This window comes from Passer montanus, unplaced genomic scaffold, assembly GCF_014805655.1.
Source record: "Passer montanus isolate IOZ18808 unplaced genomic scaffold, ASM1480565v1 scaffold18, whole genome shotgun sequence".
In the NCBI taxonomy this organism is placed as follows: domain Eukaryota; kingdom Metazoa; phylum Chordata; class Aves; order Passeriformes; family Passeridae; genus Passer; species Passer montanus.
The window spans coordinates 16,445,082-16,468,284 of record NW_024365381.1 but is presented as its reverse complement, the minus strand read 5'-3'; the positions used below and the strand labels follow the sequence as shown (position 1 = coordinate 16,468,284).

Here is a 23,203-nt window from a genome sequence, read left to right as displayed (position 1 = left end):
TGGCTTTTTGTGGTGCAGGTGTTCACACACCAAGAAAAGAGGGAAGGGCTTGAGCTCTGGGGACTGTATATGTTGTTGGGAGCTGTGGAAACTTCTTTCCTATAGAGCACAGCTTAAGCATAGCTGTCCCTTGAAAATATTCCTTCTCTCTTTTTCACTGAGTGCAGGTTTTTCTTTAAATGACCCCTATAAATACAGGTCTTCCTGATCTCAGCAGCACAGTGAGCTTCTGAGCAGTGTAATGGAGGGAGAACCTGAACAGAAGTGTCTGTGGGAATTTGAATCTTAAGTCTTTCTGCCTGTATGCTCCCAAGACACACTTCACGACAAACTGTCTCACCCCAGAGCTTCCTTTTTGCCCTTCCCTCCTGTTTACTGTGAATCAGTCAGGCCCCTGAAGCATAGCAACAAGCAGGCAAAGTGGCTTTTGCCCCACAGTAGTCACTGAGCTGTGTGTCTGGATGATGATTCCCTTCTCAGGGGCCTGCCCCAAAATGATCTTTGCTTAGCAAATGCTTGTTCACCCTGGTGCTTGTGCTCTCCTGCAAAATGGGTTTTTCTGCTCTGGTTCATCATAAAGGGCTGAGGCAAGAACGCAGCTCTTCCTCTGATTGGGCTCAGGGTCAGCACTTGGACCTGGCTGAGACAGAGGTTTCTATTTTAACTCACTGTCTTCTTTCTGTGCTTGTGCCCAGTTGGGATCAACACCTTTGATTATCTGGGCAGCATCCTGAGCTACGTGGTCATTGCCATTCCCATCTTTTCTGGGGTCTACGGTGACCTGAGTCCAACAGAGCTCAGTGCCCTTGTCAGCAAGGTGAGCTAAGGGTAATCTCTGCGACCCCATTGTGGAGGGTGAGCAGGCACTGAGGATGGAGGTTTCATGTGGTGCTGGTGGCTCTGGGGCTAGATAACCTGCAGCACTTGGTCTTCAGGTTAGACTGTCCCCAGTCACAGTGTTATGGAAACAGGAGCTTGTAGCCAGCTGGTATGTGATTAACTTGGGCGTGAGAACTGTCAAGGACACGTTGACGTAAGTGTTTCCTGGCTCAGACCTCTGTGTCTAAAAAAACCCAGGAGGTCAGAAAGCCTCTGGTTTTCAGCAGTGCAGGTGGAGATGGGGTCTGTGCAGTGCTGTGGGTCTGGGTTGTGCCCTGGGCTACTGCCTGTGGTGAGCCTTGCCACCTGAGGCTGAGCAGGCTTGTGTTCACTTTCCTGACCTGACTCATTACAGATACTCAGAACTGGTTTGTGACAGAGAATGCAGAGCTAAAAATAGCTAAGTGGGCACTGCAGGCTGAGACACCCTGCTCTGAGCCATATACGGTGCTGAGGCAGGGGTGGTGGTATGGATCTGTGTGACTTGGGCAAGCATGCTGGGCCCTAGGCAGGCCATCAGGCACTCTGTAGACACCATCCCTGGGTGACAGGACATGTGTCTACCTGGCAAAAACTGCTGCACTGAACAGGGAACACTGCTTCCTTCAGATGTTGTCATCTTCCCTCCCACCAACCTGGGTGACTTCACCACTCCTCATTCATCTTGCTGAGACAGCTGATGTGACCAATTGTGTGGATCCTTGGCTGCCTCCTTGCAGTCATGGAATAAGGGTCAGGGCCCCAGCTGAGCACTGACCCTTACTCTGCCATGTGATTTCTCCCCAGAATGCCTTTGTTTCCATCTACCTCATTAGCTGCTTCAGCCAGCTCATAGATCTCTCCAGCACTGTGACTGATGTAGCTGGCTACACACACAGGTGAGCTTATCTGTGGGCACATCTCTGGAGGAAAGGGCAGTGCAGAACAAGACTCTGCCCAGGTCTGTGCTTAAAGGAAAAAGAAATACCAACAAACCAGTTGCTGGTGTGCAAGCATGGACAAGTTTGGATATTGTGAGGAGGCTGCTGAAGTTGTCCCTGGCTTTCATGCAACCTCTTATGTGTCTAGGATTGGTGAACTGCAGGAGACGTTGCTGAGCCTTGGCAATAAAAAAAATGATAACTACTCAGAAGCCAAAACCAGCTGGGATTTGGATGGGTGAGTCGCCTCTCAGCAGCTGGCTGGCTTGCAGCTTACGTGCCAGAGTGTGGGGTTGCCATGGGAGGGAGGTGGCCCTTGGTGTCACAGTGTGTTACATGCATTTGGTTGGAGCAGGCAGTGCTGTCAATTGTCATTCCCAGGATGTGTGGGGCAGAGCTACTGTCACAGAGGCACAGGAGGTCTAAGGTGTCTGATTTTTGCCAGTCTCAGCATGGTCACTTACCCCCGGATCTCTCGTTCTTTGTCTTGGTGGTGGCCCAGCAGCCATTCTGGGGAGGACCCAGTGCCAAGGGACACAGCTTTCCTTCTGGAGCGAGTGACACTCTCAGTACCATCCTCTGGCAAGCTGCTCATCAAGGACTTGAGCCTCAGCATCTCACAAGGAAACAGTGTGATGATTGTGGGAAACACTGGTACAGGGAAGACATCTCTCCTGAGGGTCCTCGGAGGACTCTGGGAGAGCACACGGGGTGAGGACTGCTACTTGTCTCAGCCTTCTTCTCAACCAAGGCTACCCTGAGTTTTCAAGGTGGCAGTGTGGCAGTTTGTGAGGCCAGTGCCACCATGTGATGGTGAATGTGTCACTGATACACTGATTTGAGCCACCCAATTCTTGTCACAGTGATTGGCTCTCATTGCTTTGCCCTGTGTTGCAAACACACTTTTGTGGTGACTTGTTGGTTACTTCATGGGACAGGACTACATGGGGCAGTGGGAAGTTCCTGCCTGATACTGCAGATGTGATGAGTGTCTCTGTACAGGGAGCATCAGGATGCTGACCTGCTTTGGCCCCCGAGGAGTGGTGTTCCTGCCACAGAGACCCTTCTTCACTGATGGAAGCCTGCGTGAGCAGGTGAGCCCAGGGTCTGGCTTTGCTGTGGCCTCCCAGCTGTGGTCATGCCCTGCAAACCCTGCAGAAGGAGGATACCTGTGGCTGCTCCTTCCCTTGTGCCTGAGTTCATGTTGTTGCATCTCTGATGGACAGTGTCCAGCTCCCTCTGACATGGTTTCTTTTGCTCTGTTAAACAGGTGATCTATCCCCTGAAGGAGATCTATCCACTTTCAGGTTTGTGAAAATTCATTAGAGCAATTAACCAATGCTGTGGTATTGCCTCACTGTCTTGTACCTAGTGCAGCTTCTTCCCTGCTGTAGCCCATCAGGAACACTCATCCATTTTGCTTTTGTTGTTCTGGTGTTCCCTAGAAGATTTGTGTGTGTTAAGGTCAATTCTGTGTCCCCCTCCTTTTGTGAGGGAGCATACTCAGTTGATAAGAACTTGCTCTCTTAGTATAATGAGGACAAGTTGGCCATGCTCTTCCTGCTGTGCTAGACACAATATATGTTGCTATTGGGATACATCTGATTTTTTTGGTACAGCCTGACTTTCAGCAAGCCATGTTTGCCTTACTCTTATTTTCCATCCACCTCTATGTTTTACTTTTCCACTTTTTCAAAATGATGTCCCAGGGCTTTGCACACTGTTGTGGTCAGAATATATGGATCCTTTCTCTCCCCTTCCCTCTTCCAAAGCCAGACCACATGTGCTGTGCTGTAGCTTGGGAGTCACAATCTTGCTGAGAGTAACTACAGCCCTCAGCTGCTGTTGTGGCTCTCCAGCAGCTTCAGAGAGGTCCGTGGCAGATGCACAACCCTTCCTCTCAACTTCCATAGATGCTAACTGTACCAGCTGAAGTGTGTGTTCTGCTCCACAGCTGACTCGCCCTGAGGTATTTCTCTTCCACACAGGGTCCTTTTGCTGCTCTTAGCTGAACCCCATTCCCATGACTCCACTACTTGTAGTGTGCAGTCTCAGCTCTAAGAGAGCAACTGTTGGGCAGGGCCTTGGCAGTTGAAGCCTGGATCCTTGTATTCTGGCTGTGGCTGTGAACTGAGGCAAATCTCAGGTGTATTTGTGGAGCCCAGCTACCTCCTGGTATGCTGCTCACAGGCATGGTTAACACTTTCAAGGAAGGTCAGTCTTTGGGGCTATCTCTGCCAAAGCTCAAGTATAACTAAGTGGTCAGGTCAACTACATTGAGCCTCAGGAGGTGCTCCACTTCTTCCCCCTTGCCTCACCAACTCCTTCATTCAGCAGTGGCCTCAGCACACACTGCCTTTCCTTATGCTGTATGGCTTTCTCCCTAGGGTCTGCAGATGATGAGAGGATTGTGCGATTCCTGGAGCTGGCTGGGCTGGTGAGTCACTGACAGCACTGCTGCCTTCCTTCCTGGTGCCACCAGTGAGGGAAGAAGGGATGCTTTTTTTGTGGCAGCACAGCATGATTGTGTGCTGAACTTAGGTGGGGACATTGTCTGTGCCTGGGACACAACTGTCTATGGGAAAAAGGAAGAGAAATGGGGTACAACTTCAGCTCAAGTGGGGAAAGGGAGACTGGTAAAAAGCGTGTGGTTATGCTCAGGGCCATAGGCTGACAGGGTTGGGGACTGTGTTCACAAGTCTGCTGTGCTCTCTGTAGACTGATTTGCTGGCAAGGGCTGGAGGACTGGATGAACAGGTGGACTGGAACTGGTAAGGGAGCTCACTGTATGTATTTGGGTGATTTCTGAGTGGGGAACACTTCTAAGCAGATGCACATTGCTGCTGGATTTATCTGTGTCCATCTGTGTTCTGTGAGACGTGGACACTGCACAGGAGCAAAGCCTTCATGGCCCAAGCATCTATGCCAACAGTCACGAGCTGTTCTGCAGACAGCTGACTGTGTACAGGGGTGCAGAGCCAGTTGCAGTATGGAGGGGAGCACAAGGGACACACAAGGACAGTTGTTTGCTGGTCTCCAATATCAGAAGCCATAAGATTTTCAGCAAACAAGCTCTCTTTCTTGAGGAAGGTGTTGAATCTCAACCCTGCTGCAGGTATGACATCCTGTCCCCAGGGGAGATGCAGAGGCTCTCATTTGCACGGCTCTTCTACCTCCAGCCAAAATATGCAGGTGAGTGACTACAAAGAGGGGAGAAAAAAAGACCAGGCCTTTAGTGTATAGCAAAGCTGGTACAGAGCCAGCTTGTGAAATCTCTTTTGTGCTAGGAACATGCTTTTTCTTGGCCATTATTTTAGCAGCATAGCACACAGAGGATCCATTTGTGAAATGTGAAAATGTTTCATTATTTGTGTGGACTGTGGTAAATCAAGAGGCTGTACATAAGACATTTTCTTCTTGGGGAACTGGTGATTAATGTTCAGGGTCCACGTCCAGTGGCACCAGAAGAAGAGCTCTGTTAGCCTGCTCACCAGCTTCTATGCAAAGAAGTGCATGTGTTGGGGAGTGTGGCAGCAGCTGTCATATCTGAAGCTCTCCAGCATCTGTATGGTTGTGGGGCAGTATGGAAAGTTTAGCCCCGATGTGGCAAAAGAAGACAAGGAGCAGTGGGAAAAACAGTCCTGAGAGACCACAGAACATCTGTGATTAGCTAATGGGGCCAATTCCTTAGGCTCTGCTGGGGGCTTGAGCTGTTGGAGGACTTGCCATGAAGGCCAGGTTGGATGTGGGTGAACAGAGCCAGTTTCAGTAGCAGGTAGCTACATGTAAGTTCCTCTCTTTCCTCTGAGGCCTGGGGCACAGCTAAGTGATGTCTCAGCAGAAGGAACCTGTGGATTGCAAAGTAAAAGCTGTAGAGATTATTTGAATTTATTTGCTCCAGGTCTGAAGTATTTACCCTTAATAGTCAGGAAGGTGCCACAGGCCATCCTACATGCTCCATGTAGGGTCTGTGCTAGAAGACTGCTGCTTGGCCTGGCACTCTGGCATGTGATCTGCCTGGAGAAGGTCATGTCTTGGCTTTTTGCCATGATGGGGATGAGGCAGTGGTGGGTAGCTGTTGAGGGAGAGGAATGAGGTGAACAGTGTGGTTTGGATGGATTCAAGTACTTAAGGGGAAAGACAGCTTTCCTACTTGCCTGTCACCAGCTGTGCCAGAGGAATACCAGAGTTCTTAGGTTTTTCCTCACTTGCTTTCTGCAGATGCTCTTGGTGAGCTCCAGTTAATATGTGAAATGTTCTTGAGAGTTGCTGTTCTTGCCTACAGGAGATGTCTGGTTGGGAGAGGATTTGTGGGGCTTATGGCTTTTCTTTCAGTGTTAGATGAAGCCACCAGCGCCTTGACAGAAGAAGTGGAGCATGAACTGTACCGTATGTGCCTTCAGCTGGGCATGACACTGATCAGTGTGGGACACAGACCCAGCCTGGAAAAGGTGAGACAGGGAGGCCTCCCTTGCAGTGGTGAGGTAGAGAGGGTCTCTGGCAAGCAGAGGGGAGTGACTAAGGCTGGAGGACCTCACTGTGGGTGGACTGTGTCCTTGTAGAGACATCCCTCAATGTGCTATTGAATTGCAGTTCCACAGCTGGATTTTGAAACTTCATGGGGAGGGAAGGTGGGAGCTCATTCGATGTGAGAAGATGAAGCGGCTCCCCTCTGAGGAATACTGAAGAACATACCTGTGTCTGGCCAGCCACAGAACCTGCACATGTGTGGAAGAGCTCTCACTAGCAGACATGGAGCTGCCAAGCCAGCAGCTGTGTCAAACAGTGCAAGACCACGTCTGGATTTTGCTGATGGACACAGAGTATGTCTGAACTCATGGTGTGGAATTCTGCCAAGAGTAGACACAACTATGCCACCCTTCTCCCATCCTCCTTCTGCCTCCCTGGCTCTCACAAGAGAAAGGAGCTGAGCTCCTAGGCCGCCCTGAGAGAAGATGCTGCCTCATGGGTCTTGTAGGAACAACAGCCAGAGAAACCTCCACTTTGTCTGGAATACATTGGTGTGAGGCTAGAATGCAGCCTCCTTTTCTGCCCTCTGTGCCTTGCAAGGAGCTCTGTCTTGATACACAGCTCTGCAGAACAGATATATGTGCCTTTTGGCTCTGTTGAGAATTGTGTTTTCCAGCAGGAGACAAGGGGAGGAGAATGATAGCACAGGGCATGTCTCTGCTGTCTTTATAACACATGGCTACAGGTGAAAAGAACATTTTTGTATTAAAATCTGGGGCCTATTTTCAAACTGGTTTTATGGAGAAGAGTCAATATTTCTTAACAGGACTGTTGCGTGTTTTCTTTGGGCTTTGCTTTGGAGGAGATGCTTGTATATTGGCAATGGTCCTGTACAAGACTATTGCAAAAGAGCAAAGCAGAGGTAGGAGTAGTATCCCTATCCAGGGCTGGACATCCTGCCTGCTGCTACCTCTGCTGCTACTGCAAGGCACAAGGAACCTCAAGGAGGGATTTCTGCCCTCTGCTTTCATGGAATGAAATAGCTTATCTTCCCTTACTCTTTTGCCTATGATGAGTCATGTTCTCTCTCTGTCCACACGGGTGTATAGAGACAGGTTTTGAGGGTCTCTTGTGTTGTGGAGAGGTCACTTCAAGACTGCAGTGGAGGTGTGATCTGAGAACTTACTGGGCACCACTTGCTTAGTGGCTTTTTTGGATGTTTCCCTGGTTTTCCTGCAGTGAAGGAGGAGGAGGTGGCTGCGGCAGAGTCAAGCTAGTGGCCCTTCTGCCACTCCACAAGGTGCTTGTGTCCCTCTATGATCTGCTGCACAGCCTCATGGTCATCCAGGGTGGTTAGGTCCCCAAGCTCACTGGCCTTGTCCTCCACAATCTTCCATAGCACCCGACGCATAATCTTACCCGAGCGAGTCTTGGGCAGCTGGTGTGTGACCTGTGATGGGGAGGAGCACAGTGAAGGCTGAGAGAAAGGGCTTGGCCAATCTGCCAGTGTGGGTGTTGGACCAGTTTGCTTGTGTTACCTGAACATAATCTGGAGCTGCATACTTAGCAATCTTCTTTGAGATGAGCTCCTGTAGCTCGGCAGCAAGAGTCTCCTGTGTGTAGCCACTGTCCTTCTTCTTCAGCACAATAAACACATAGGCTCCTGGCAGAAGGGCTGCCAGGTTACTGAGCACGGTGCATACCATGCCCCTGAGACCTGCCTGGACCTAGTGCCAGGAGAGCCCCTCTCTGCTGGTAGCCTCAGGGGATTCTCTGTAGCCAAAACTGCATGCTTTTGGCCACACAGAAGAACTGCTGCTGCCACCCTATGCTGCTGCCACCTTAGAGCTGGTTGGTGGGCAGGTGCAGGTTGTGGTGGATGTGCTGAGATCCCCATTAATATGATGTGTGGTGTGGACACAGCACTGCTACCAGTCCCACTTCCCACTGCAGTGCCACAGCCCCAGGAGATGTTTTGGAGCAGGAAAGAAAGCATCTTACCTTCTCCCTTGATCTCATGTGGGTAGCCAACGACAGCAGACTCTGCCACTGCCACGTGGTGATTCTGGAAGAGAACAGGGAAGGGGTTTGACTCAGTGCTTTTGGCAGGCTGGCTGCCCCCTGGAGCTGCCCTGACCTGACTTGGCAGCTGCATCCCATCCTGCATCAGCAGGGAGTTAAGGAAGGACCTCAGATGGCCTTGCCCTTTTTCCTTCCTGCCTCACTAGGTCTGCAAGCACTGATCTTTTCCTCCTGCCCCTGACTGCTTTAGTTTGGATGGTTTTACCTCCCATGCACATCTCTTACCACAACATTCTCCACCTCTGCAGAGCCCAGCCGGTGTCCACTGATGCTAATGATGTCATCCAGCCGTCCTGTTAGCTGGTAGTAGCCCTCACGTACGATACGCACCATCCCCAGTGAAGAAAAATCCTGCAGGAGCCAGAACCATGCCATAGTCACTTGTTGGAGGGAGCATGTGAGCTGCTCAGCAGCATACTCTCACATTTCCCTTCCTCCTCTCTGTTGGCTTCAGGGCCCAGGTACTCTGCTTCTTCCTCAACTGCTCAGGGTAAATGTGCCTACCTTCCTTGTTAGTCTTCTGCCTGTGTTGGTACCTGCTCTATCATCAGGCTCCTATCCTCACTCTGCAGTGTACTGGCTAATGCTGTGCCTGTCTCATCACCATGTGCTGGGGGCACTTGGCTCCAGTGCAGGTGCCTGTGATCTTGCTGCTTCTCTTCACATTACATCAAGACAGACACACACTCTTGGGCTTGCTCAGTGCTCTGGGTGAGTCACAGAGGCTGACAGGGTTTGCAAGAGATGGAGCAAGAGGTCTGTGTTCAAGGGGACTGGGGGCAGAAGGACAAATCCACTGCCTTAAAACAATGTGTGATCCAGTTGGGAAGGTTGGTGAGGGGCAGTCCTGTGATATCAGACCTGGGGAGATGAAAGGCTTCAGGGACTCTGTGTAGGGACTCTGGAAGAACAATTGGTGAGGGGCAGTCCTGTGATATCAGACCTGGGGAGATGAAAGGCTTCAGGACTGTGTAGGGACTCTGGAAGAACAGAGAAGCAGTACCAGCTCTCCTGAATCCTGCCCCATACAGAAAGCCAGCACATGGACCCAACCAAACGTGTGCAAGTGTCTTGCCACATGTTTTCCTTACCTGGATAAGAAGTCAGGTAACTTTCAGAAATCTCTTGTGGTCATTATAAATGGTTCGTGCCATACCGGGCCAGGCTTGTGAGATACAAAGAGCTCCTGAGACATCATTTTCCAGAAGGACTTTTCCCTGTAAAATAGCTACCTTTTAGTAACTGTGGCTGAAGATACTTGGGATGTTTAGGTACTGTCTGTTTAACAGCGCTGTGGTGGAAATGTCAGGGAGGGCAGTGAGGAGGGTCCTGTGTGCCTCACTTCAACAGGACAGCCTTAGTCTCTCCCAGCATATGCCTGCAACAAAATGCCTCCCATGGTGGGATGCAAAGCCCCTCCAGGGAGACTGGCTGTCCCTGCCCAGCCCTGTCCTTCCTGGAAAGATGGGCCAGGGAGCTCAAACACAGCTTCTCTTGTCAGGACAGTGCAAGCTGGACAACAACTTAACTTCTGCACTAGCTGGAAGAACAGCTTCCCTGTTTGTCCCTTTCCAGTAAGGAATGTTGGTGTCTAGCAGAGATGAACAGGAATGACATGCTTACAGATTTCCACTCCCATCGGCAAGTACACAGGGCAAGCACCTGGGGGAAAGGGGGCTGAGCCAGTGCCTGGACTGCAGGTTATAAACATACCTTGTCATCCAAGAGAGAGGGGCTGATCCCAAAAAAGGGTCTCATAGCCATGCCTGGAAGAATTTCAGCTCCAGGATTAGAAGGACGGGGTGAGATACAGATGCCTCCTGTTTCTGAAGGAAAAGAAACTGTAATGGTCATCAAAGCCAAGGACAAAAGGAATGCCAAGTAGCACTGCTTGGCCAACAGCCTTTGCCCTGTCCCTTACTACACACTGCACAGGCTGAGGCTGACTTTGCCAGAGAGCTGGGGAAGGAACTTTGCAGAAGGATGATTACACTCATTTAGTTCAGCAGGGATCTGTTGAGATGTACCCTCAAATCCCCATGTTTATCTAGGTTAGCTTTAAAGGAAGGCCATTTTTCTCTTTTATGTTTGGGTGCTCAAGGGCCCTTACAGCCTTGCTCATACAAGACTGAGCAACAACCACTATCACTTGGCCAGAAAAGCAGCAGTTCACTCCTAAAGCCCGGGTGAGCAGAAGCTGGAACAAGGAATCATATGCATCTCACCAGTTTGCCACCAAGTGTCCACTACTGGGCATCGTGTCTCGCCGACCACACGGAAGTACCATTCCCATGCCTCCTTGTTGATGGGTTCCCCCACTGCAAGGGGAAAAACAATGGGGCAGAGCAGAAATAGTGCAGTCTCCTGACTCTGGGGTCTGACGTGCTGCTACTCTTGGCATTTGTGTGAAGAGACACAATGTGATGTCCAAGGATTTGCTGGCCCAGCCCATTTTGAGCACTTACCTGAGCCAAGCAGTTTAAGGGAGGAGCGGTCATACTTGGTCACCCATTCATCGCCGTATCTCAGGAGCAGGCGGATGGCGGTGGGCGCCCCATAGAACTGGTTAATTCTTAACCTCTGTACGGCTTCCCAGTAGCGGCCTGGAATGGAAACAGGGCCGGTAAGCATCCACACAGGTCCTCCCAGCCCAACACCAAGGCAGAGAAGGAAGAGGTGAGAACAAAGGCTCTCCAGCAGCACCAGGATCCTCAGCCAAGTTAATCATATGGTGGGAAGGATGGAAGCAGTTCAGGAGCAGCAGCCCCTTTTTCTTCACATCACCTAGCTCTGCTATCATTCCTTCTGCAGGGAGGGAGAGGGATTAACACCTCCACCCCTGGAGAAGAAGCAGTGGCTTCCTAAGCAGAGGAAAATACTTCCCCATGCAGCCCACGGGCTGCTGCTGAGACAAAAGAGCCTTTGCTGCTCATGTCCTGGCAGGAAGGATGGAAGCAGTTCAGGAGCAGCAGCCCCTTTTTCTTCACATCACCTAGCTCTGCTATCATTCCTTCTGCAGGGAGGGAGAGGGATTAACACCTCCACCCCTGGAGAAGCAGCAGTGGCAAGGACTGCTGCTTTCCTAAGCAGAGGAAAGGACTTCCCCTTGCAGCCCATGGGCTGCTGCTGAGGCAACAGAGCCTTTGCTGCTCATGTCCTGGCGTCAAGCTGCCAGCTCCCTGCCTGCTGTGGAATGTCCCAGCTCTTCAAGCTGCCAGCTCCCTGCCTGCTGTGGATCTCAGGGTGCTGTGGAATGGCCCAGCTCCGCTGAGTCACCTCACTCACCAGGGTTAGGATAGACAGGAGTGCTTTCAAAGTGGACAGTGGTACCACCATTGCAGAGAGGGCTGTAGACCACATAGGTGTGTCCTGTGATCCAGCCAATGTCTGCCACACAGCCAAAGATGTCCCCATCCTGGTAGTCGAACACATACTGAACAAGAAAAGAGAGGCAGTGAGGGGTTCCACCTGGGCCTGCACTCCTGGCAAGGGGCACAACAGGGAGCAGTGTACTCTCTGTCAGCCCTAACTGTACTGTGTTCTGTCTTCCTACCAACCCTGCAGGGACACCTTCTTCCTGCAAAGAGTTTGTTTGTTTGTTTGTTTTTTTTTAAATCATAAAAAAAAATTAGTTATTTAAATAAAATTGAAGTTATAAAAACCCCAAAACTGTGAAGATGCAGGAGACAGACACTTAAAAAAACCCCACCTACAAATTTTCTCTTTTCCAATGGTCAGAGATACAGCCTTTCTTTCCTTTTGCTGGTATCTAGACAAGACTGATCCAAGTATCCTGAAATACCCAGAACCTTCTGGGTAAGAAAGGTGCCTCTGTACCTACATGACCATGTGGAAGGAGAGGAGTTGTAGGCAAGGACAAAGTGGCAGAGGACTCCATGAGCTCCTGTAGGCACTGCTGGACTCCAGAAGGACAGTAAACACTCAAAACCCCCTGAGCTCAGCAAGGAGCCCAGCACAAGAGCAGTGAGGCAGCAAGCAGAGGGACCATGTGATGCCTTGGCCCAGAGCAACCCCAGCCTGCCCACAAGAGTTGGAATCTCTCCATCTCAGCTGGGTGAACGCAGTGCTGTGCCTGCAGGCAGAAAGCAAAACAAACTCTTCTTCCCACTGCCCCATTTATTCCTCATGAGACCCTTGGCTGCAAGGCTGGAACATGAAGGAATGATGACTACCCTGTGCAGGGCAGAGCTGAGTGCTGTCATATTGGCAGCAACACAGCCAGATTCCTAAAGCACTCTTCTTCATTTCATTTACTCAGTTCCAGGAACACTTCCTAAGGGCCACTCTCCCACTAGCCTATCACTTCTTGCTGTTTCTGACGTGCCGCCTGGGAAATCTTTCTGTGATTTCAGACCCCACTCATTTCTTCCTGCAGCTCCCGGCTGACTTTGATCTGGGGACTCTGGGGCCTCAGGTGTTCAGAAGTGCCATAATGGAAGCTTCTTTTAGTTCTTCTTTCTCTTTTTAGTGGAGCAGTGAGTTATGGTAGCAGCAGTCTGCCTCTCCCAGCTGAGGGATCTAAGTGTGTCAGCTCTGTGTCCAGGTTTCCAGTGCTCCTGGGAGCTAACATGGCCACACGCTGCTCACCCCCTGCTTTGCCATTCTGGAATGACAGCCCTGGCTCTTGCAAACCTCTGATGGTATTGAGAGGATCACCCATCACACTGAGCACAGCTTAGCTCACAGGAAGGCCAAGGGCTTCCACACCTCTGGCACACACCCCAGGAGGTATGGCCTTCAGCACTCACAGAGAAGACCAGCCAGCCCTGAGCTTGCTTTGTCACAGGGTGTGTGGTCTGAGGCACTACTGGAACTGCAGTCACACTCAGGAAGAGCGAGATCCAAAGCTAAGGGACTGTTCAGGTAAGAACTCCCTCTTACATGGAACCTCATATTATGTCATAGGAATGCTCCTTTCAACCACTCCTACAGCCAAAGACATCGTTGTGCTGAGCTCAGTGCCCTTTTATCCAGTTCTAGGTCTGTTTTGGGTATGTGTTATGGTTAAAAGTTTTCCTCTTCCTGAAGATGACCTACACTCTTCAGATATAGACCCTTTGTCGTGAGGGCACTCACCAGCTTGTACAGGTATTGTCAGATGTGCTCCTCTCAGCAGCATTGCCTTTGATGTCCCACCTGAGCTGGGGTAGTTACACTTAGGAAAAGCCAGTTTCTAGGAACCAGTTGGCTTTTTCCTCCTAACCCAGTAATATAAAATTACTCTTGCAAGGCTGAGAATCCTATCCAATGGTTCTGTTTAGTATAGGACAATGAAAGAAGAAAGCCAAGAAGGTAGCTCAGAGCAGTATGTATTTGGGAAACTCTGCTATGGAGCACTACCTGTAGCCAGATATGGTCTGCTGGGGCTTGGAGGGCTTCCCAGAGGCTTTGCACTGGATAAAGTTGAGCTTGTATTGCAACAAGGAGCACTTATCTTCCCTGCACTGCTGGCTCATGAGCGCTTTGTGGCTGGGATCCATTACCTTGTGTGTGAGAGCAGCAAACAGCAAGTAACCAGCTTGGGAATGAACCAAGCCCTTGGGTTTGCCAGTACTGCCTGAGGTGTAGAGAAGAAACAACAGTCCATGACAGCAGGCTCACAGTATGCATCCTCCTTCATCATCTCCTGCAGGAAAGAGTACAGCAGTTCTCTCAGGGTCTCACAGCCTCCCCTGTGTCATCCCCACACATGGTTGTGCACCTCTCTCCCAAGTCTCCCTCCCTCTGAGCACTGGTAGGGAGCACCCTGCTCCCTACAAACATCTTTCAGAAGAAATGCGTGGCAGCAGCTCACCTGTTCAGAAGCTGTGCTCCGTGCTGGCAGCCTAGCCACCCTGTGTGCTGTGGATAATTGGCACATGCCAGGTCTGCCAGCAGACCCCTGTGTGACAGTGTAGTAGCAGCCCATGTCTTGTGTGTTTGTAGGCCGCTGTCCGCCCTGCTATGTACTCTGGCTTGCACTACCTGCCCCTGACAGTCCAGGGCTGGTAGTGTGGGAACACATACCAGTGGCCCATTCTGATGGCTACTAGGACTGTCCTGAGCTTGTGTGCAGCTCTGACTGCCACTGCTGCTATGGGACAATGTCCCAAATTCTGTCAATGCCGGCAAAACTGCCATGGCCAGGTGAGATCCTCTCCACCCAGTGTCCCTGTACCCAGAGCAAGCACTTTGCCCAGGAGAAGTGGCAAAATCACTGGGCAGCCTCTCACCTCCTCCAGGGGCACATCTAGAGCTGTCATGGGAACCTTGCTGGTGGTCCTCATGGAAACCAGAACCTGTTTCACTCCAGGGCACTGCTTCACAGCCTGGTCCACAGTCTTCTTTAGCTCAATAATCTTGCCACCTCTTAGCGCCTGGTTCACTGTAATCACTGTCTCTGACTGGGCTGCAGAAGACAGAAGAGCCACATAAGCAACTCTTCCCCTCTCTACCAGTCACAGAGCAGTTTGGCTCTACCATGACCTTTCATCTCTCTCTCTGTCTCCCAGGCCTTAGTACTCATGTCCTTCACTTAACAAAAACAGCAGCTTTGCATCTTGGTTTTCCATTCATTTCTGCCTGTGTTGCATCCCCTTACAGGGACATTGTATCCCAATTCTTCAGCCCCATGGATGAAAGAGAAAACCTGTTCATCCCATGGGCTGGAATGTCTTTAGTGAGCTCATGCCATTTATTGGGTTGCTCATACCTGCTCCATGACTATGCATTATGTCAGGACACTCTCAGAGAGCGCAGGGAGTCTCACTCAGAAAACCTTTGCCATCCACACAGCCCTGAGTCCCCCTGAGCAGCTGAACCAACCAGCTCAGCACTGTCCCCACAAGGGAAATATGTCACTGTTACCCAGTGCCTCTTACCATCCTGGATCCTGTCAGTGAGAGACTCTGCACTGAAGGCAGCAAACACCACGGCGTGCACGGCCCCGATGCAGTGGGCACGGGGGCATGTAGATTGTCACCCTGTCACCCTGCTTCACCCCTTGCCATTTCAAGGTATTTCCCAGGCGGCACGTCAGCTCCAGCAGTTCCCTGCCAAAGAAGCAATGACACAGTTAGAGGCTTTCTTGCAGATCTTACCTGCATGTGTAAAGATGGGGGGCCTCAGAGTCACAAGGACACAGCTTATATCCCTACCTACCCTAACCCTTCTCACTCTGGAAGACCATGATAGAGCTGTAAAAATCATGGGAAGGAAACAAGAGAGTCTCTAACATAGACTGCTATTTATGGAAAAGACATAAATTAGAATTTCTGTACAACAACAGCCACTGGCAATTTCTCTGGCTCAGCAAACCCACAACACCTCAGCTGACTTTCTCAATGACAGCCTCCACATTTCTTACCAACCTGTACAACCAGTGTGACACACTACCCTGCACATCTGGAGGTTACATGTGAGAAGTTAGATATCTTCCCCCAAAACAGGGTTCCTTGCTTAACTAAAGCTGAGGTCAAGCAATAGCAGCTGTAGGAAAGCAGTGAGCAGAAAGATGTCTCCCCCAGAGATGTCCCTCCCAGAAACCACAGCCTGGCTGTCAGTGAGTCATTTTATGGAAGGGCTCTCCATGCACAGGGATTGGCAGGAGTGGCTGGTCATATTTGTCGTGTCTGGCCTGAAGTCAGAGAGGACAGAGGGACTGTTTGGTGTGCAGAGGGGTTTAAGTGAATTCTGTGGCAGTGACTCAGAGAGCAGGCAATGTAAGCTGGAAGGTGGGAGGCCCCAGACCAGCCTAGCAGGGCTGGACATGCAGCCACCCCAGAGAGCCAAATCCAGCAGCACTGCTGACATGAGGATGAGTGTGGGATTTCTCAATGCATTTGCAGCTGTGAATTTGCCTTCCTTGCAGACCACTTACCCAGAAGTTTAGATAACAGGAATCTGGGTGGGAAGGCACACGTGTGACTTTCCTGTGTGTCTTACCTACAGTGCTACCCCAAGGGGCTTATGTCTGCCTCCCCAGCTGGGCAGGGACTCCTCAGGGCCCAGGAGATTTAATCAGGGGGTAGGCTGAAGTTTCAGATCAGCAAAAGCAAACCAACAGCTACCATACTCTGGATCTGTGTGAAGGGATGCTGCATTCCCTCACATGACAGCCATCAGCAGATCAGCCCTGTGCAGTGTTCATACATGCTACAATATGCCTCTCATATGTTCAGAGGTAATTACTGACCTGTATGTCACCTGTACCTCCTCTCCAGGTTCATCCTTCTCCCACATTAAGGCCACTTTGTCTGGGGCTACATGGACGTGACGGTCCAGACAATTCACTGGAAAGGAAAACCCAGTAAAATGGACAGAGCAACCCTCAGTACCTCTTACCTCTCATAAAGCCAGCACTGGCTGTCCCATTTTCAAGTCAAAGTCAGGACTGTGTGCGAGTCTTCTCAGCATTAGCCTTGGGTAACCTTTGTGGATACCAGCCAGGAGATCACAAGCACCATCCCAAGCCTGTTATGCTCCTCACCAGTCCAATACCTGCCAATCCCCACTATCAGCTTCCTCCTTAACTGTGACCTCATGCAGTCCCGAGCAGAAAACACCCAAAGTCCCTTTGGAGGTCACATCCCCAGTGCCCTCAGAGTGCTGACAAACATTAACTAAGCTGTCACTCCACCCAGCACTGCCTTGCAGCTGCCTCCGGGGTGAACTAGGGCAGTTTTTAGTGGTGGTGCTCCTAAATAACAAATGTAGGACAAAGTGAAACTCTGCACTGGAAGGCTGCAGAGTGCATTTGTCCAAGATGGAAAAGAGCCAGGGCAAATACAGAGTGCAGAGCTCCTGGCTTTCCAGGGACATTGTAAGCTGAGGCTTTGGCTGCAGTTCTTCCATGTAGTTTCCCACATTACTGGCAGCTGAAGTTTCCTCAAAAGCCTTGTTCCACTCTCTGTTTTCCTTAAACCTGCTAAAGTTGTTGGATTATGCAGCAGCCCCAGTTTGCACACCAACTTTTTTCTCCCGACCATTTGTAGTTTTCCAGGAGAGAAAGAAATGCATATAAAAGGAGGAAAAGTAATATGTCAAATCCCAAAGAGAAATAACTCCTGTTTTTTGGGTTTTTTTTCCCCCAAATAGATGCATAAGATCTGGTTTTCTCAGAGGTCTGTCTTGTATTTTGAACACAGGGACCAACAGCACTGTGAGCAGGACAGTGTCACCACTCTGTGTCCTCCTCTGATAGGCCCCCCTAAGGCAATAGCCCCAGTCCACAGAAAAGCCTCCCACTACAGTGGTGACAGTATGGCTCATTTCTCCTGTATTTTGCTTTCTACAGCTACATCCTGCCTCCTCTGAGCAGGAATGCCCTAGAGCAACCCTGCCTGCTGAATGCACAGGGTTTCAGTGTTAGTGCCTATGGTCCTGCAGGACAGAGCTACTGCACTGTGGTGTGATCCACGGGGGCTGAGGGAGAGCAGCTCCCAGCACACACCAATCCAGTGCAACCTCTCCAATGAAACCCAGCTGCTTCCTTAGGGTCAGCCACAACCTTACACTGCAGCCACTGCAGGACCAGCTGGACTTTTGGGGATCCCCTTCTCTCCAGACCTTTAACTCTGTGCTCTTCTGATCCATTCCCAGGGCTGAAGTCACACACATAGAAGCACCTGCAAGCACTTGGTGCAATCCCAGGTCCATCTCCTTCCTTACCTGTCACATTCAGCTGCCCCCCAGGAACCAGGAGACTCTGCCCTGGCACAAGTCACAGTCCTGGACGGAGTGGAAGGGAGTGATCCAGGTGAGGCGGCTCCTTCCTAGTGCTCCCCAGAAGGTGTCACTCTGCTCCACTGACACCTTGTACAAATCTTGGTGGTCCTTGCGTCTGGAGAAGGCGATGGCTTCAGGCATGTAGGCAGTGAGAGGTCCGTGGCTCCAGGGTCTGGCAGCCACCAGCCCAGAAGGGTGTCTGGGAGCCTGAGAAAGAGCTTTGAAGCAGCAGGTCCTGGCCAGCAGCCTGGCCATCACTGCAGGGTCTCTGCCTCTCACTGGGGAGATGGATACCTGCAGCCCTCAGCTGCTCAGGACACCTGGTCCAGGCAGGACTCAGGCCTCTGTGGAAGGTGGGGCTACGTTGGCCTGGGCTGGCTGGACACAAGGCAGATCCCTCACACAGGGAGCCCGGGCACCCCTTCTGCCCTGCCTTGTTCCTCTCCTCCTTTCTTGCAGAGCACTGTGGGAAAAAAGAAATCAAATCACTCTAAGGGAGGGAAAAGGGCTGGGCTGTAGAAATATTTGTCTGAAAATAACCTTCATGCTAATCTGAGTCCTGACAGCAGTTCTTGAACAGGAGCCAGGTTAAACGTGTGCCTGGGCTCTCCTCAGGGACCAAGGTGCCTGGGCCATGCTCCAAGAGCCTGCTCCTTCTCTCCTAGGGCTGCACTGCATCCCCAGAGCCATCTGTTTCATCCCCACTCGCCTCCCTCACACCTCCACCCCCTCCCTTGCCACAGCACCCCCACTGCATCCCCCCATCCTCTGCTGGCCACAAAGGCACCTTGGGGCAAGTCCCTGTAAATCTTAGGGTCACCCCCATGCTAGTCATGAGTCATGGCCAGAATTAATGCCCATTTCTGGCAGAGCACTAGGCTGTGGTGGGCCAGGGAAGGTTTTTCTCACATAGCTGTCGGCTGCAGGAAGGGAATATTGCATCCCATCCCACCCACCTTGCTGGGTGGCTGTCAGAGCTGTCCCTCTGGCAGGTGGGGCTGGGCTCTCTGCCTCCTCCCAAGCAGTACAGAATGGCTGCACCACCCACCAGCTGGGCTGGGAGCATTCAGTGAGGCCACGGTGGAGCAGCTGGGGGTGGTTTGGCATGAAGCATTGCTGTCCATCTCCTCACGCTGAGACCTCCCACCACCCACCACAGCAGAGCTCAGCTGCCTCCCTGCCTCCAAATGTGGGGTTTTTTTCTGCCTTCCTTTCCTTCAGGGCCTATATAGGTAGTTTTTTTAAGGCAAAATTTGCAGGATTCCTTAATGTCATTGACCAAATTCCCTTCTCTTCCTAGGGGGCACAAGAGAAGAGCAGAGAAAAGCTCTCCCTGCAAGCAGGGTTGTTCTCAGCCAGGGACACCTAAGGAATCAACAGTAGAGATGACAGGAGTAGTAGAGCTCCTCTTTGCTCTTCAAAGTGCAACACCACTCAGAGTCTATGGAGCTGGTGTGTTTGGTGGACAGGCTGGACACCAGTGTGGGAGACAGCCGCTATTTCCCATCAGGTGCGCTCATCCCAGACCACACACCTGTTTTGTGTCAAAGGCACCCCGAGCTTGGTGGGAACGTCCAAGGGCCCTGTCCCTCTGGGGACACACAGACCTTTGGGCCTCCAGTGTCTCAGTGTCTCTAGCCAAGCAGCCTCATTGTTCCGCAAATCTCTTATTTCCTGTGCACCTCATCATTTTTCCTGTCCCTGGAAGACATTAGGTGTTTGCAGCAGACCATTCCCAGACTCTCGGCAGGGCAGGTGACTCCTTACCCCGTGTCCTGCTTTAACAAAGTCGGCCTTTCCCTTGGGGAGGAGCCCACCAGCCCTAGGGGCGTGTCCCTGTGGACCTGGACAGCCAATCAGCTGGCTAGTTTTGAAGATTGACACCTGGTTAAACCACTCCAGAGGAGTCGCACGCGCCCCTGTGGCAGAGCAGGTTTAAAAGCGAGCGAAGGCCCAGAGAAGCTGTTTTGGCTTTCGGCCTTTGAGCGGGCGTGTGCCTGGGCTGGGCCGTGCTGGGCTCTGCTTGACGCTGGCCCCTTCCTGGCAGAGCCTGCTGGTCCTTTTTTGCCAGTGGTGCCGCTGGGCCGTGCCACTGGGAGCCATCCCAACGCTGGGTACAACTGTGAGACCGGGAGCAGAGCTGGGAGCGGCCCCATGGTCGACATTGGGGGCAGCCCCGGGGCCAGGAGCAGCTGAGGCCAGGAGTGGCCACATGGCCGGGACTGCGCTGCCAAAATCGGCACAACCAGGACAGCGACACACAGCCATGGCTGCATTGGCATGGCTCACAATGAACTTTGTTTAGCCGCTTTTAGCCAGCCATGCTGGACAGAAGGACATAAAAAGGCTGCAGCAGGTTTTCCTGTTTTTTGGTGCTCCACATGAAGAAAAGCACTGAGAGCCAGCGGCCGGCACAGCTCGCATGGTGTCGGTGGAGACCGCATGGCCAGCAGCAAGAGGCACGGCGAGCGAGCTCTTTGATGCAGAGTCTGGATGAGATCAGCCTTTCAGTGCTGCAGAGCTCCATAAAAACTGTTTCAATTGATTAAACTTGAGAACAAATGAGCCTACAAACACTTTCCTTCTCCTGAATCAGGAAAAGGAAAGAGTGAAGATATGTAGAGAAAAAAACATAGGACACTGAGGTCAGTGAAGAAGGAGTCAAATTTTAGACAGGAGGGGATTGAGGAGATGCCTTAGTTTTAGGCTGAAATTATTTTGTAAGGCTATGATGAAGATATATTTGATATATCAGACTTTGTTTTTTCCCTGTAAGTCGTGGAATGCATTGGGGGGAATGTAGCGTTCTAACCACAGCCGTGAGCAGAAACATCCATGTTGCAGCTGCTGTGATCCAATGAAAAGCTTGAACAGAGAGAGATGAGAGAGAGGGGAAACCTTGCCCAGGAATAGAAAGAAAGAAAGAAGAAAACCTCTGTTCCCAGAGATGGATGAAAAGAACTTTTGCTTTTATACTGGAACAGCTCATCCTTAAAATAATTCCCCATAAGTTGACATGGCCCATGAATACAGCTGTGGGAAGGCTGCAAGAGATGGGAGGGACTTCACAATTGCAAGTTTCTGGGTAGCTGCTATATGTGGAAATTAAAAACCACAAGAGAACTGTTTCTTGAAAGGAAGTCTCCATGGCATGGCAAGAGAGACTCCTCTCCCTAAGAGAACTGAAGAAAGACTGTTTCAGAGGTCGCAAACTGACTTAAAGTCCCAGGTTTTGTCTCTTTATGTTTTCAGTGGGAAAGAAAAGAGGGTATGGGGGGAGAAGTGTTCTGAAGGTTTATTCTGATTTTCTTTTTATATTTTTGTTTTAATTCTGTTAATAAAGTTTTCATTATACCCTTTAAAGTTTTGAGCCTGTTTTGCCCTCCTCCTAATCTATCTCGCAGCAGGAAATGAGTAAATAATTCTAGTGGATGCATTGGTGTTTGGCCAGCACTAAACCCACTACACCTGGTGACCCAGAGTAGGCTTCCATTGCTCTCGAATTGGAGCTCACCTAGCTGTAAGTCCCTGGGTGCCCTTCCCTCTCAACCAGCTCCCCTGCACTTGTAGTGTGTGGCTGCTGCCTCAGCTCCTCGGGCCAGCGGGGCCCTGCAGCCCGTTCCTGGCAGAGGCTGAGCCTGCCTGGAGGTCTGTCCTATCTGTCCAACTCTCTTAACACCAGGGCACGTGTGATATGGGATGACCCAAGGCACCAGGGCTGCTCTGGGTGCTGAGGTGACTTGTTCTTTCACCAGTTGTATGCCGTGATTTCTGCTCCAAGTACAAGCACACCCCTTTCAGTTTTGTATTTCACTGCAGAGAGAGACCCAAGCCCATCTTTTCTGTGCCTTGGTGGGGATGAAAGTGCAGACCTCTGGGCTGCTTTGGATCTCTTGCCTCTCTCTGGCTACAACATGACATCCAGCTCCCTCTCAGCTTTGGCTGAACTCGCCCTCCTTGAACATTGGTAACTGGACTCATACACAGTATTCCTGTTTAGTTTTATTCTTCTTCATATCTTTACAGAAAATGGCACATAAATCACAGATGCTGGATGACTAGAAGTTGTTACAGCTCCATATCTCAAACACCTCAATACTGAATTATTTTCTCACTGTATATACATTATTTACACTCCATGGGCTATCATCTAACACGTCAAACGATTGGGGGACAAAGACAAATGGGTTGGATGACTGGGCTTAACCTTTGATGGAATTAAAACAGTAGCTCTGGGGAAAGGGTGCTCACAGCTGAAAGCAGGACAGAAAGGGTCACCTGGGAGTCACTGTCCTATGGCTTTCGGAGGGGGAACAGTGCTTTACTGGGATGGGAAGGTGATGGTACCATGGAGTGAGCTTGGCTGTGTGGGTCTGCGTGTGCTCCTATGGGATGTATGTACACGTTACAGGGTGTATCAGGGTGGATGTGCATGGCTGTCATTCCCTTTAACACTCAGAGGGTGTGCTGGACAAATTTAATTCAATAAATACATTAGGTGGATGTTGTCTCACCTGAAATAATGTATTCAATAAATAAATTCACCATTCATCCCCTCTGCAGGGGTGTAGGGTTTTGGTGTTTAGGGCAGAGTCAGACCCAGCCCTGCAGGAGCCAGTGAAATGGGCTGGGGTCAGCTCAGGGTGCCAGGTGGGACCAGGGTGTCGTGCCTGTGGGCTAAACCTGCCTCTCCCTGCCAAAGAGAGGCAGAACATAACTGCTCTTGAGCTGCAGTCCCTTCCCAGCAGAGATGGGAGCAGGGAGAGATGGGTGGAAGGTGCAAACCACCCTAGGAGGATGGTCATCGTTTCATGCAAGCACTGCCACGGGCTTGTCCTGCTGCAGCCTGGGCCACAGGCAGAGGTGATGGCCAGCAGAAGGTGGCATGTCTGCCTGGGGCACGGTGGGACAGGGCACAAGGGGAAGGGGCCTGGGCAGCACTGGGCAGAGATGTGCACCAAGGAGAGAGGGAATAGGCTTGCTTTAGGAGGGTAAATGGGGTTGGGGGCTGCAGCAGAAGGAGAAAGCCCCAGAGCCAGTTGTGAGGCTGAAGGGACCAGAGCCTTAGTGTCATTGGTGGCAGTGATGATGTGACACTTCCCGGTCCCCCAAAAGGAAGGGGTGGG

The 23,203-nt window shown here is 51.1% G+C and overlaps 1 protein-coding gene and 1 pseudogene across 10 annotated transcripts in view; one reads left to right on the top strand and one right to left on the bottom strand.

Moving 5' to 3' along the window:
• ABCD4 (ATP binding cassette subfamily D member 4) overlaps nt 1–19,711 on the top strand; it is a 28,188-nt gene extending 8,477 nt beyond the window's left edge. For 2 of the 10 annotated variants that reach the window (XM_039705032.1, XM_039705033.1), the window contains 11 exons: nt 696–817; nt 1,666–1,757; nt 1,948–2,037; nt 2,302–2,510; nt 2,802–2,893; nt 3,070–3,106; nt 4,187–4,236; nt 4,518–4,570; nt 4,915–4,991; nt 6,135–6,250; nt 6,393–7,084. In XM_039705032.1, the coding sequence (XP_039560966.1) occupies nt 696–817; nt 1,666–1,757; nt 1,948–2,037; nt 2,302–2,510; nt 2,802–2,893; nt 3,070–3,106; nt 4,187–4,236; nt 4,518–4,570; nt 4,915–4,991; nt 6,135–6,250; nt 6,393–6,485 (1,031 nt within the window). In that variant the 3' untranslated portion in view covers nt 6,486–7,084. Of the gene's footprint in view, nt 1–695; nt 818–1,665; nt 1,758–1,947; nt 2,038–2,301; nt 2,511–2,801; nt 2,894–3,069; nt 3,107–4,186; nt 4,237–4,517; nt 4,571–4,914; nt 4,992–6,084; nt 6,251–6,392; nt 7,087–17,951; nt 18,157–19,377 lie in introns of those variants that run through there. The other 8 variants (XR_005627067.1, XR_005627066.1, XM_039705034.1 and 5 more) reach the window with 8 other exon arrangements.
• On the bottom strand, nt 7,515–19,221 carry LOC120500322 (annotated as a pseudogene).
• Nucleotides 19,712–23,203: the final 3,492 nt, after the last annotated feature.